The sequence below is a fragment of the Thermobia domestica genome, chromosome 8, assembly GCF_964235325.1.
Source record: "Thermobia domestica chromosome 8, izTheDome1.hap1.1, whole genome shotgun sequence".
NCBI classification, from domain to species: domain Eukaryota; kingdom Metazoa; phylum Arthropoda; class Insecta; order Zygentoma; family Lepismatidae; genus Thermobia; species Thermobia domestica.
The window spans coordinates 197,649,860-197,665,393 of NC_137461.1; the positions used below are offsets into that span (position 1 = coordinate 197,649,860).

Genomic DNA, 15,534 nt, shown 5'->3' on the forward strand with positions numbered 1-15,534 from the left:
GGGTGCCGTGGGTGGAAGGGGAAGTGAACCCCTTAACATATAGAGGTGGCAATGTGGTGGTGTGGAGCTAGAAAGACCGAACAAAGCCACTCACAAGCTTTTTACAATTGAATAGAAACGAAAGTGTTTTTACCCTATCCTTACTTTTGTCTCTATGTAATATCAGCCATGATTTTTTTGCAATAGTTTTTTCACATATAGAATTACTTTGTGGCATAAGTAGCAGTTTTTAGCACTTTGCCCTCTTGAGGTATTACGCTCCAAAAATACCATAAAAATCACGAATTTCAAGTATCGGATCCCCATAAATCGCTGATACCAGTAGTATTATAGGTGTGGATAATTCTGCAGACTGTTTACGTGCAATAGTGTTCAGCACAAAACTTACAATCCTCCTACTTTATGTCGCTCCAAAATACAGCTCCTTCAAAATGTATTTTTCTGTACTTTTTCTAGTGAATTCTTGTATTGGTTTGCTACCCAGCATATTTATTTAAAAACAAGTGTATATCTTCTCCGTGTACCTCAGTCGCTCCTCTTAACATTCGTTTTTGTTTGGTGTTCGTCTGATTCGTACGTCCTCAGCAACTGTAATTTTCGTAATCGTTGCAAATGCAAAAATTGATACTCCACCGAAAACAATGACCGCAATTCAAGAACACTTACGACAACGTGAATGATGTTATTGACCTCATTATACACAAGGTTCATCACACTCAAATTTTTATAATTTTCAAAAATGGAGGAACAACCATTTTCGCCATTTTTGGACCACTTCAGATGAATTGACCCTAATACTAATAATTGTTTGCATTTTTTCCATTAGATGAGAGGAAGAGGTCGTCGATTAAAAAGAAGTGTTACCGGGACGACTAACAGAGGCGGCGGAAAAGGAAAGTCTCGTACTAGCAACAAATGCACCGACTCGTCTCCGTCACAATCTGCAAGAGACAAGGGACGCTCAACGAACGTAGACACAGGAAAACCTTCTTCATTTGATTCAACTTCGTTGTTAGCAACATCATCGAATGACGGCGTGATCACAGTAACAGCACTGGAGAAAGTGATTTCAGTTTTAGCTCCTCCTGCCTCGATAGCTGCAACACCAAGACTAGTGTCTGTTATAACCCCAATTTTGTTGACATCTCAGGCAACTCTTGGTTTATCGTCAAATCAAAAGACTACCATTGCTAGTAGCACTAAACAGACAACCACAACTTCTGCATTGACACCTCCCAACGAATTGAAATGTGTGGAAGTATGCGTTTCAAGTACAAATCACTCTACTAGTGACGTCGAATCACCTACGAGCACAACTGAAAGTCCAAAAGATAATGGATTCGACTTTGACAAACCAATAGAACCAACTAAAGCTGAAGAAAACTCTGTTCCTCAAGAAGAGGCTGAAAATATTTCTGCTATAACACAAGTAGCATCGCCAGTGAAATCCGAAGTGAATACTGCAAAATTGATAGAGACAGCTTTAGCAGCTAAACCTAAAATTCTTTTGATGCCATTAGAGACTGAATTATCTAAAATTAAAATACGTGAAAAAGTTTCTTTGCCAGTACAAAATAAACCGGAGGCTAAAAAGAAACTTCAAGTGGAGAAAAATAAGCAAAGCAAATCAAATGGTAAGTTTTTCTGTGTAGCATCTCCAGTTTGTTACCAACTCTTGATTTTTAAGTTCTAGAATATAAGCACTGAAATTATAAAGCAATGTAAAAGTGAATAACTGACACAGATAAAGCATATTGCTTGTCCGTAAATGAGACGTGTTTGTTTCAGTGAGGTTATACAGTTATAGAGGGTGCCAAGAAAGTCATGTCGATTTTTCAACCATCACCTTCGAACATCAACATGTCATCTACGACGTACCTGGTAAATTAAAACTATTCCCCATCAGCATCGACGACCTTTTGCCAACGTTATGGAAAGGCCATAGATTCTATCGCGGTACAAATTTGTGGGCCCTGAAGCGAATTACGTATCAAGTGCAATTTCCACCCCTACTAGGGATTTGAATTGATATCCTCTAAAGTGATAGTCCAAGGAATGGAACAAAGGATAATGGGACGGTTCAATGTCCGGATGCAATAGTGTTTCCCGTCCAAGACGTAGAATGGTGCCCCGGGTCATCAAAGACATGTGGGATTTAGTGTTGTCCTGTAATACGAGGACCCCTTTGCGATTCAGAAGTGCTGGCTTCAGAGTTCTGAGTTTTTCTTGAATACGGCTCAACTGCATGCAGTGCACAGTTGCATTGATTTTGTGACCAGCTGGTAACAGTTTCCGATGCACGTTGCCGCGAGTAGTCCACCAAACACACAGGTGAACCTTCTTCTGGCAGTACTGGTATCGACTGTCTTGGAATTTGTTCATGGGATGCTAACCAATGATCACGGCGACATGGAGCTTCGTACAGTATGCACTTCTCTTAACATGTCAACCCCCTGCCCAGAAATGGCTCCTTCCTCAGACGAGACAACAAAGAAACTCAGGTGTCTGCTGGCGCTGCCTTCTGGTCTAGAGTCAAATCATGTGGGACCCATTGACCCAAACTGTAGTACTTCCCAAGTTGACGGCGGAAGTGCCGAATGGTTTCTCTACTCATACTGTATTGTAGTCGAGATTCCACATATGTCTGGCCAGTGTTCGACTAAATTACTGCCTAAAGACCTTCATTTTGTAAATGCGTTAGTCTTGAGGCGCGTTGGGCGACTTCGAGTATTTCGTCACCGTCCTTAAACTTGGTAAACCACTACTGCACTTTCCGCGTCGTGACTACACATTCACCAAAGGCCTGGTATATCTTCCGCTCCACTGTAGCGGCGATTGACACCAACTTGAACACGTATAGCATACACGCCCTTATGACGCTCTTTGTGGGTGCCAGGTTCACTCTGTCCTTACGCAAGTTCACGGTGTAACTGAACTGACACAAGCAGGTAGTATGTTGGATATTCCTTATCCAACAATTGACTTTCACCTTATCTCTATTCGCAATCAACTCACGGCGTGAGGCCCCAAAAAAAGAAGTTCCTATCTGTCTTTGTAGATTACTCATAGCTCATGCATTAATTGTAAGGGCTATACATTAAACTCATTAGTTATAAATGTGACTATTTGCTAATATAAAAATATTGTGGTAAGTTTTGAAATAACTGGGGAGATTTTGATAATACAGTGAGAAAAAAAAATATTCTTATGATGAGTGCAAAGGCGACATGAATTAAGTATCCACTTCCCAATATTAGTATTTCATTCATTTAAATGTTTGTTAAACTGTTCATGTTCACCAAACTAAATGATTTATTTTATTAAAACAAACGTAATATGATTCAAGCTCCAAGAAAAAGAGAAATAAATTTGTCATGGAATTACAAATATACTGTAAGGATAATTATAGGAAAGGGTAAACCGAAAACTTTTTTCTTAAATGGAAAGTTATAGAAAAGTGAGGCTAGTGTTATTTTGTGTAAAGTAAATGCACTCTAAAATACAAATAGGAAGAAAAATTAGAGATCGTGTTTTCATATCACAGTATTTACTTTAATTTCCTAATTTGTATGGATTTTAGAAAGTTGGGAATATATATATATATATATATATATATATATATATATATATATAAAAACCATAATTGTCATAGAAACAACATTCTGAAGAGCACTTCCTGGACGGTAAAATGTGAGCTACACTTCGATGTAATATTTGAACTACAAAACTTTGTCGCATGTTTGAAAATGCTCTCTTTTATTGCATTATTAGTGTATATTTTTAACTCATTTAACAGCATAGTTGCTTGCATATTTCCTGAAATCTAAGTGCATAAAAATCCAAAGTCTCCTAATGACAAAAGTATCTTGTGAATAAGTACCGTATTTCGTGTTTTGTATTGAATCGCAGGTTGACCTTTAAATCGCAAAGAGTATTTTCTGTGCTAATAGAATGAACTAAAAATAATTTCTTCCCTTTATGAAGAGGTTTCTAAAACGATAAGGAAAATAATCTCGCAAATGAAGAGTTAAATATAAATTAAATATTTTCTGGTTTTCCTGCGTTTGTTGTGGATAAACTATTGTTCCATGGACAAGTTTCTTAGAGGTAGTTATGAGGTCAAAGAATGTATCCAGTGATTTTCATGTAACTTGGTCTCTGTAGACAATTAACCTTGTATGCATGATCTAGTGGAATTTATTTATTTGTCATTTCCTCTTTACAAGTGGTGTTAGTTGTTAGTAGGGTGGTGGATAGAAAAGATAGAAGGTCATAGTGTCATTTTTTATTTGCATTTGAAAGGCTACAGAGACCGTCAAATTGATTACGAAATGAAGCTTATGTGCAGTGATTGCCCATCGTAAAATACTGTATTGAGATGCAAAAGGCATTTCTAATTTGTCACATGTCCCTTACAGAGGAACCAAGACCCGGATGTCCAACAATCACGGACACCGTCGCCACACTGGAAAATCAAAGAACTAATCCTGGAAGACTGACGATTAACCATCCATAACACCACAAAGCAAAGTAGACTTAGTCGTGGTAATGTATGGAAAATCGTTAGTTAAAAATTACACATATGTAAGGTGTCACCACATTTCCTCACTCCTCTTCAGAGACAAACATGACGTGACATGTCGAGCCACTTGTTAAATCGTTTGATGCAGCCACGACCCGCATGGAAAAAAAATGTGTGTGATGTTTTTCGTCCATCTGATGTCCATGGACGAATGTTGTATCTATCAATATGATTCTGAGAAAAAAACAGAAAGGAATTTAAGCACTCCTCCTCACCTTCTCCTCAGAAAGGGTAAAGATGTAAAAGTCTGCCTGTAATGTCATGCTCTCTGTTTGTGGGACTGTTGTTGTGACATTTTTACAGACTACCTTCAGAAGGGTAGTACTATAACAGCACATTCCACTGCTCACTTCTGGGAATGTTGCGAGATGTTGTTAAGCAAAAGCGTCGCTGTATGCTTACCAAAAAGATCCGTCTTGTGCGGATAATGCACCGATGGATACCAAGCAGCATCAGTGGAAGCTTCTAGATATAGTTTTGAAATATTTCCGCACCCACCATATTCTCTTGATCTGCCACTAAACGAGTTCCTACATGACTCTACTTTAGGGTCGCAACTTTGACAACACAGATGACGCTATAATGGAGATGTAACAGTGAGTTTTCATACAATCTGCAGAGTTCTACAACCATGAACTTCAACAGATCATAAAAAGTTGTGAGAAATGTGTACCTGCACAGAGATTATGTAGAAAAATCTAAAAAAAAACATAAAACTTAACATACTGTCATGGTGATAATTAAAACTTTCTGATATAGCTCGTCGTGCAATTAATGTTGTTGGAAAAATCTATGAAAAAAATGAATTGCACATGAAAAAATACCTCCTTATGTTTAGTATTGTAATCAATACGACGATTCAAATCTCCTTGGATTCTTGATTCAGGAAAACTGGTACTTCACGCTTTTCAAGCAGTTATTATTATTATTATTATTATTATTATTATTATTATTATTATTATTATTATTATTATTATTATTATTATGTTCTTTACCCTTTAATGGGCAAGTTTTGATTGCATTACCTTTAAAATATTTAGTTTGCTTTTATGGGTGAACCATGTCTTCCTGATTGTAATTTCGTAATTTTTAAAGTAATTTTGTACTTAGGTTACAAAATACAAGGTGTTTATTTCAAAGCAATATTCACATAAAATAGGTCTTATGTGTAGCTAGGAGTATTATAGTAAAATATCATAAGAATACTCTCAGTAATGGGGCGTTTACACTTAGTCGATTTAGTCGCACGACTAAATCGACTCGCTGCATTTGTCATTAAATCGAAGCAACTAGGCCGAATCAGATTGATGGATGTGTTCAGTTATTTCAACCACAGAAAATAGAACGTCTTTTAATTCAGTTGCCAGTCGATTTGTCGCCTTCGATCAACAAGCGATTAAGTTGAAGTCCCGTTTACACGGTCGATTAAGTTGAAAGTGACGTCAATTCAACTGAATCGAACGCAAATCGACTAAGTGTAAACGCCCCATAATTATCAACAGCTTCGTTGAAATATTTTCCTACAGAGCAAGAAAATACAAATAAGAAAATAAAAAAGAGCTTTCGCAGAACGTAGGAGATAAAGCTTCCTCAATACTAAATTTGACTGTCCCCTGTTGACGAAGATTAGAAGTATCTAAAGAAGCGACCCGCAAATCATGAATATGAATATTGTGTGAAAGCAATAATGCCAATTAAATGATCGCTGAGGTTATAATTCGTGTGGATAACGCAATAGAATGCAATGTTCCTTGAGAGCAACACTGCCCATTAATGGGTTAATGAATAGAAGACTTGGCTATTATTAGAAAAACAACAAATGTTACGCAGATGAGAAGTCACTGTGCCGTGATCAGATTTACGCATATGAGAAGTACTGTGTCGTTATCACAATGTATTGGTTGTTGCAAAGTGCCGTTTACAATGCTTAAGAAGTGAATCTATATGTGGAAACAAGCTAGAAAGTCTAGTACAAAGATGCCAAAGAGTGCGTCCGTTCCAAGGTTTTAGCGATGGAAATATTAAAAAAAACTTCGGGGTGCATAACGCAAATACTAACAACGTCAGAGAAAATGGTGGGATGAATTTTACAGAATCCTATACTTTCAGCTTTTTTAAAATTTCAAAACCAAGATGAATGCGAACGTCATTACATTTAAGCTTATCTCGACCTACATTTCCTTTCACTGTATTTGGGGATCAGTTGCTTTCATTCCCACTCTCCATCATTTTTGTAGATAGCTTATTTGGCTTACTTTCATGCATGGATTACCTTGAAACCTTGTAAATGATATTTCGGTACAGCCTGTATAATTCACTTTTTATAGTTCTTAGAAACATCTTGCTAGTATAAATGGATAGCTGCAGTGTATCATGTTTCGTTTTATCTTGACACTACACTTTTGGACCATCCTCTATATATTTAGTATAACTGCACGTATTGCAGCAGGAGTTAATCGTATCACTTTCGCAGTAGTTGCAATCGATTTTGAAAGGAAAATTACGTATACAACGATATACAGACGCCCATCAAACTCCATTGTTTCAAATAAACTATTTTGGTCCGCTTTTTCCCAGTTTCCGACTACTGTGCGTCGTAGTACTCACATGTTTTCATCTGTTATACTTGTCTGTGAATACTAGATTTTGTGCGGAAAGATCAGATGGAAAATTACATATGTCTGCGAATCATTTGTTTCTGTTGTAGTAGCGATCCGTGACTTAAATAAAAGCAACCGTGTATTTATTTCATTTCAGTTTTCTATACTAGTATTTCTAGGTATGAGCGTTCATTTTCTTCACCGTGCGCTTGTCCGTGCGCACAACGATTTCTTCCACATGCCAGCCTACAATGAAAATTCAAAGTGTTTACAAAGATGGCACCAGATCGGAAGATGGGATTAGGGCGAATATTTTGTGTCTGTACCTACAATTCGTCAATATTTCTGATATCTTAGGTTGTTTCAGTAGACTGGACCTATCAGGTATCACAATGAAACACAACAAACTGAAAGAAGAAAAGATATTAGCTGTGTTCGCACTGGAAATAGGGCATGTCGCTTTACCCTGCTGGAAATTCCCTACTACCCAATTATTTCACAAGCACGTGAAAACTTTCATGTAATTTGCTGTGGAAATTGCTGTATCTCAAATAGGGAATAACGTATTGCGTTCCACTAGCATCATTATGTTCTCTAAGTACTCTTCGCTGCCGGTAAACCAACTACATGACCTTTATTTCTTTTTCTCAGATATTAAGTTAAAGATGAGTTCAGATTTCCTTAGCATATCCTCATCACTCTCCACGTTAAGAAAAATACGGGGTACAGAAGCGGGTTGAGTCCATTGTGCAAAACTTAGCTTAGTTATCACTTGTAAAAATATAAGTGATCACTTGTTTTCTCTTTTTTCGACCAGTATTCTTGACTTTTGAATAATAGTTACCATTTTGTTTTATAGTTACTCCTCCAGAGCCAGCATCTACTAAAGTACCAGGTAGCAAAGAAGAATCTTTTGAGTCCGAAATTCAGGAACTGTTGACAAAAGTGGCTGTTCAGAAGCCGCGGCGTCGTCGACGTACAGTAGCAAAAGCAACCCTTACAAGACAACGCGTGCAGACAGATGGTGTGTCTCCTGCGTTGGGTGAGCATAAAGAAACAGGAAAACCCGAACCTGCTCATAGTGAGGATGAAGATAATGTGAATCCTAAGCATGATCCCGATAGATTATCGCGTGTTTGTAAGAAACCTTACAATAAGAGGTAAGGTAAGTCACATAGTAGTTTAATCTACTAATCACTTACAAAATTAGTTTTACTTACCAATGAAACATTAAATTCAACATATAACTATCTCTGCCTTCGTTAAAATAGTCATTATCTTTTATTTCTTCGTCTGGTATAAGATTTCTCTGTGCTCCGCACTAGTCACAATAAAATATCGAGATATTGTGAAAGTATCATTACTGCTTTCCAAAACATACGTAAATTGACTTATACCTAATTTTCGACATAATGAAGTGTTAGTTACAACAATAATTGACTTTCATTTTTCCTTTCCTTAGGTCTTGACTGAGATTTTGTGATGTGACAGTTAAAGATTTAATATACTTTATCAGTTTATTTGCTTTTAAGGCTTAAAATTATGTAACATAAGTCAGCGTATTTTTATGACATTAGCTTCAGTGTTAGACTACATCCCCTTCTCTTTAGAAAAAAGAAACTGTATAATTTTTCAGTAATCTCAGGTAATAAAACTAACTACAGGTGTTTGTGACGGACGTGTATTGGTAAATATTAGTTTTCTTCATTTGAAACAAAGAGAATAAATGTTAGCATAACACTTCTTGTAGATTAAAGAGCAAAACTTTCAGGTTTTATCGGGTTGATTCTCTCACGAAACGCGTCATCATCATCATATTTGTATTGTATAGTACATCGCAAAAATAAAGGATTCAAAGTGTGTAATTGCGTATGTCATAACGGTATTTCTTTCCAGTTAGTAAGTGCTTATAATAACGTAATACTACGAAAATAACATAAAACACTAAACATGTCAACAACCTTTCTGTTGTTCGATTTCCAGTAATTAATGCTTACTTTTCTGTTTTAATAACCTGCTGTCTTAGAGCATAATGGTCCTGTATACTTAAAATTACAAGAGAGAACTTGTTGACGTAAATGTATCTTCACATTGTGATTTTGTAAATCGTTGTACAAATATTGTCACTTTCCTGTTGATTTTTTGGAACGTTATATAATGTATTGTCTCTTTCGTGCTGCATGTTTTGTTCACATGAGGATTTGTCGAAAAGCCTACATATAATTTGCGCTTCACTCTGTGAGGATAGGAGTGAAGCACCGCTAATTATTCAGTTTTTGAGTTACGGAATAATATAAATAATTTGTTAATTGTGTTTAGGACTGAAAGAGAACAGAGAGTAAACTTAATGTTGACTTTGTAAGTGCCAATTACACTAGTTAACAAATTTAAACTTTTTGTTTGTTACATGAGAAAAATCACCTGATCTTAAAGGAACTTTTTGCGCTGAATTCGAATATGCACTCGGTTTCTCTCCATCACGTACAGTTTTCCCGTAACAGAGGGATTTTCGGGAAATTCCCTCAAAAATTTCCCTTTTTCAGATATTTTATTCCCCTAGCTCATGTCCCCTTACATATAGTGACATAGAAATTATACCTAAGTATACCTTGATTTATATTTAATAAACCCTAAAAGTTTCGTAAAAATCGCTTTGTTCTTTCTAGAGAAATAAATATATTTGTATATATGCTGTGTGCACTGTTTATTGCACCTGATAGTAATGCTTTCAGATCTCCTGAGTTGGGGTAAAAACGATTTGCTTTATTACTACAAATACAGACATAAAAATGAATATTTACAATAGTCAACAACACACTTGTATTGCTCTCTGTAAATTAGAAACGTGTATAAAAATAGAATGTACTTCCAACGTATATTTTTTTAAACGTACAGTATATGTATATCTTAATACATATGTATACAATTCTCCAAGTTTTTTCGTTAACAGAATGCAAAAGAAAGAAAGAATGGAATACAGACTCATTGTTCACAACAATGAACTAATGCAGTCTGAATTTTCCACTACGGTATCGTTTCCCCCTCCCAACGCGCATTTCTTTCTTTCTTGTGTTCTTGACACCTGGTTAGGGAGTTTTGTACATTTTTATATTGACGGTTGGTTTAACACTACTTCACTTTCAAAGTTGTCTTTGCTGCTAAGCGTGCTTTAATGTTTGATCTTAACGGCATTATACCCAACTAAGACCAGAAGTTTAGTTTGTGATCAGTACAATGGCGTCAAGAGGACGGCGTTCGTGTGTTAACTCTCCAAATAGTTTTTGTTATGTGTGTGGCCAGTTTGTAGTTAAAGGACAGTGTAGATCCATTACGCCATCGGTGAAACTAGCATATTATATATATTTCGGATGTCGTGTGGGAGATCAGGACAAAACTTGGGCACCCAACATAATTTGTGCGTCGTGCTACGTCACTTTACTTGCATGGGCCAAAGGGAAACGGAGGTTCATGAAATTTGCTGTACCAACGGTGTGGAGAGAACCCACCAACCATCTGGATGATTGTTATTTTTGTCTCACAGTAGTTAAGAGACATTCTAAAAAAAAAAAGCAAATACACAATAAGTTATCCCAACGTTAAATCTGATGATGTATAAAGGGGTGCTATGTTCATGTACTTTATTTACAAATCACCGAAATCACATCCACAGCTAATGAACTGTATGATTAAACCCATATTACTGATTCACCCAGATATCATGGAGGAACGAGAAATAAGACTGGACGAATATTTTAGATGTTACTTGCTTCAATTCTTATTTAAAGGTACATGTGTTAATATGATAAATATAACATGCTTTGTTCATATGTTAATATACTGATATAATACTTAAATATTAGTACAATGAATTACTTATCTTAACATCTTTCTGCAGTAATCGTTGCTTGCTGCTAGCTAAACCACATGTTGCTTGCTAACCATCATACTTTGTCTTCGATCACACATAAACTGAGTAGCACTCTAAAACACTGTTAAGAACATGTGAATCTTGTATATTAATGAACATGAGTGTTTCTCTAAAACCTATGAATAAATATGCTTTTCTGAAACTATGCTTGCCTAGTTGCACTTCGCAGCACATTGTCGAATGCACAGACACAACTTGAATAGCACACTGAAGGCACTGTTGCCAGCCAATGCCAACACGACTCACTAAAACTTACCAGAAAAATCACTAAAAGAATCACAAAGAATTCACTAAACCACTAAACTATATACAAAAAAATGAAACTAATATGAATAAAAATAATGCACATATGCAAGCTTATCCAAAATCCGCAATTAGACCTATTCCGCACGGGGATGAACTTCCACTTCCCGAGCCCCCTACCAACTGGGAAGAGATATGGCCAAAAGACTCTGATGATGATCATGACCTTGATGAACCATCGACGTCAACATATACATCCAAGGATCCAACGTTCATCCCTGACTGTGTTCGCGAGCCACATTTTATCCGGCAATGTGAACTTAATGACCTAGTCCGTGATTTGCACCTGACGAAACAAGAGGCGGAACTTCTGGGATCAAGGCTCCAGCAGTGGAACTTATTGGATGCAGAAACGAACATATCAGTGTACAGGAAAAGGCATGTTCAATTTTCAAGCTATTTCTCAATGCAAGATAATGTGTGCGTATGTACGGATATAAATGGGTTGATGGCGGAGCTAGGAATTCTTTACGTTCCAGAAGAATGGAGGTTATTTATCGACGCGTCAAAGGTCAGCCTTAAAGCTGTCCTTTTACATAATGGAAATAAAAAACCTTCTATACCACTTGCGCACTCAGTGAAGATTAAGGACTCCTATGACACCATGTCAACTTTGCTAAATCTTATAAATTACAAGGACCATTGTTGGCAAATATGTTGTGATCTCAAGGTAGTTGGTATTTTATTAGGACTGCAGTGCGGTTACACGAAGTACCAATGTTTTTTATGTTTAAGGGATAGCCGAGCTGATGACAAACATTATGAAGTGAAGGAATGGGAACATAGAGTGAATTACGTACCTGGAGAATGCAACGTCAAATACGCTCCTTTGGTAGATCCTAATAAGATATTACTACCGCCACTTCATATCAAGTTAGGACTTATGAAAAACTTTGTCAAAGCCATGAACACATCTGGTGAAGGTTTCAAGTATTTGCGAGATAAGTTCCCTAACCTGAGTGATGCTAAGATTTCAGCGGGAGTGTTTATTGGTCCCCAAATTAGGAAATTAATGCTTGATGATAGCTTTGACAGCATGTTAAACAGTGCTGAGCTAGCTGCCTGGACAGCATTTAAGTGTGTTGTGCGCAACTTTCTGGGCAATAACAAAGCTGAGAGTTACACAGAAATCGTACAGGACATGATACAGTAATACAAATAGTTGGGTTGTAGGATGTCTTTAAAAATCCACTTTTTGCACTCCCACCTCAGCTTCTTTCCTGTTAACCTAGGTGCTCTCAGCGACGAACAGGGGGAAAGATTCCACCAAGATATAATGGCAATGGAGAAAAGGTACCAGGGACGATGGGATCCTTCAATGATGGGGGACTATTGTTGGGGTCTTGTTAGAGAATGCAACATTTCTTACAAAAAGAAGGAAGTAGTGTACGTTTTTGTAACCCAATGGAAGTTTCATATATTGTGATAGTTTTGATTGTCTTTTCATGACCTTTTGGTACATTTGTATTATTGTTTATTGTAAATTGTTACACTTGTAAATTATATTGTATGATATTTATATATGTGTTTGTGGTAATAAAGGAAAACGTTTTACCTCAACTTAAGAGATCTGAAAGCATTACTATAAGGTGCAATAAACAGTACACACAGTATACATACAAACATATTTATTTCTCTGGAAAGAATAAAGCGATTATTACGAAACTTGGAGGGTTTGTTAAATATGAATCAAAGTATACCTAGGTATAATTTCTATGTTAGTATATGCAAGGGGACAAGATCTTGGGATGTAAAATAAACGAAAAGTCAAATTTTTGAGGGATTTTCCCGAAAATCCCTCTGTTACGGGAAAATCGTACGCGATGGAGAAAAACCGAGTGCATATTCGAATTCAGCGCAAAAAGTTCCTTTAAGAACAGGTATTTCATTTTATATAACAAAACCTTTGTTAACTAGTGTTATTGGAAAATGTAACACTTGTAAGGTTGTTTGTATACGTCATGAAGAATTTTCGTAAACAGCTAGTAATCTTTTGTAAAGCAAAGAAAATTTAGTACTAGTTAATTGGCAAATCTGTACAGAGAGTTGTACAATTAGTGTTTACGAAGAAAATAAATCTCAAAAATGAGTAAAATATATCACCGAATGCAATACATATTTGAGGTTTACGAATACTGAGTTTGAGCTAGTCTTGTGCCACTACATGCAAAACATGTTAATCGCTTTCGTCCGAAGTTCTATGTATAGCGCTGCCGTGTCGTGACAAAACGCTGTAACTGTGGTGAAGAAGTTTTGCGAAAATGAGCCTTATAGTTTTCATCCGAAAATGTGATCTGTATCGTGTAGAACCAGTGTAACTAGGCAATAATGGTCAACCAATCAATTTTCAATAAATTTAATCACACAACATGCATTTACGTAACATTACATGTAACCACGTGTTTCCAAAGTCAAGATATACTATTTCTACACGATACAGATCACATTTTCGGATGAAAACTTTAAGGCTCATTTTCGCAAAACTTCTTCGCCAAAGTTACAGCGTTTTGTCACGACACGGCAGAGCGTCTGTATAGATGACTGTAATGGGTTCTATAATGCGAATTCACATATTTTTCCCCCACGATTATACTCCGAGACTCAGGGAGACTGTGACGATGAGATGGATGATATTGATAGGATGACGTAAGTGGGAGAATCCGGAGAACTCCTACCCTCACTGTTTTTCCACTACTAGTTAGAAGCTAGGATTGAGCCAAAGACTCAACGCACCTGAGGTGAACGCTCTACCATTGAGCCACCATAGGCGCCAAAAACCCATACTTCGTTTATATTTTTGTAAAGGAGAAATACACTAATTTATCCTCACACAAAGTAGTTCACAGACATTAAATCCATCAATCTTGTTGACTACATTTCTACGAAGTATAGCAAAACTGATGTAGACCCACACAAAATAGTTCACAAGTGTTAAATCGAGTGATCATAGTGGCCAGCTAATGGTTCCATCAACTATGGTATTAAAGTAAGAGTTAGCCTCATAAGAACAATGTGTTAGACGATATAAACTGGCGGAATAGATAGTACCTTTGAAGATTTACTGCATTCAATTATGTATCAAGAACCTTTTTACAAACCCTACTTTGTAATCTAACTAATTTTGTAAACTGGCTGTAGTGTTTAAATGCTACACTTATTCCAAACAGAAAAATTAGAGGAATGTTAACCCATTTACTCATAATTAGTAAAACAAAAGTAATAGAAATAGATTGAAATCTTCAACATTTTTTCATTGTTGGTAACATCTCTATCTTCATAGTAAAACAGCTATATTATAATGTCCTTTACAGGTTCATGAATTACTCTGATAATTGTGAAAAGTGATTCCCTGCGGAATGTGTCGACGTGACAGAAGTAATGGGTAAGGTCTCCTGCTTTAGATATTCATTTTGGAGCTGTAAGATTCCCAGCCTTCTACTATTTCGAACTACATATCGAATTGTGTTATAGAAGGGTAATGAAATAAATAAAACGAAATTATATAATCTTCTTATTCCCTATTTGTTTTATTGTAACACCATGGATTTTTTTAAAGTTAAACGGAGGTATGAACAAATGAAAAGTAATTAAACGAAAGAGGAATTTCAAGTGTAAACACAAATTCTATTTCAATTCACATAATATAAATGGTATACGAGATTCTATGTATGAGATAAATGAGAGAAAAATAGTGATACGTGTATAAAATTATTGAATTCAGACAGAAAGTTGGAAATGAAATGCTGTACAAGCAGTGACGTATTTACGATTTTGTTTCGGGAGGGGCTTTGCTAACTTTCGGGGGGGCTTTTCCTGGAAATGTGAAAATTCTGCAAGATATTTCATTTACTTTACCATACTAAGTAAGATTTCGGGGGGGCTTAAGCCCGGCAGCCACCCCCCTAAATACGCCACTGTGTACAAGTATATGTATTTCCTTTTTGGCTACCTTTGCTCATACTTATAATGTAGAAGTGGAATATTGAAGAAAGAACTCTTAACCTGGAATTTAAGGCCTATTTTGTTCTTGAAGAATATTGCAAGATAAATCGTGTACTTGAAATTGCGAAAATTCCACCAATACTGTTGAAATGAGGGCAATAACTTCGAAGAAAAATGAG

General features: G+C 36.4%; 1 protein-coding gene across 2 annotated transcripts in view; it reads left to right on the forward strand.

Annotated features, from left to right (window-relative positions):
* Nucleotides 1-14,920, forward strand: part of LOC145691914 (uncharacterized) — a 183,657-nt gene extending 168,737 nt beyond the window's left edge. The window contains exons 7-9 of one of the 2 annotated variants that reach the window (XM_081767221.1): nucleotides 827-1,634; nucleotides 8,042-8,347; nucleotides 14,725-14,920. In XM_081767221.1, coding sequence (XP_081623347.1) covers nucleotides 827-1,634; nucleotides 8,042-8,346 — 1,113 coding nt within the window. In that variant the 3' untranslated portion in view covers nucleotide 8,347; nucleotides 14,725-14,920. The remainder of the gene's footprint in view (nucleotides 1-826; nucleotides 1,635-8,041; nucleotides 8,348-14,724) is intronic. The other variant, XM_081767220.1, reaches the window with a different exon arrangement.
* The last annotated feature ends 614 nt before the right edge of the window (nucleotides 14,921-15,534 follow it).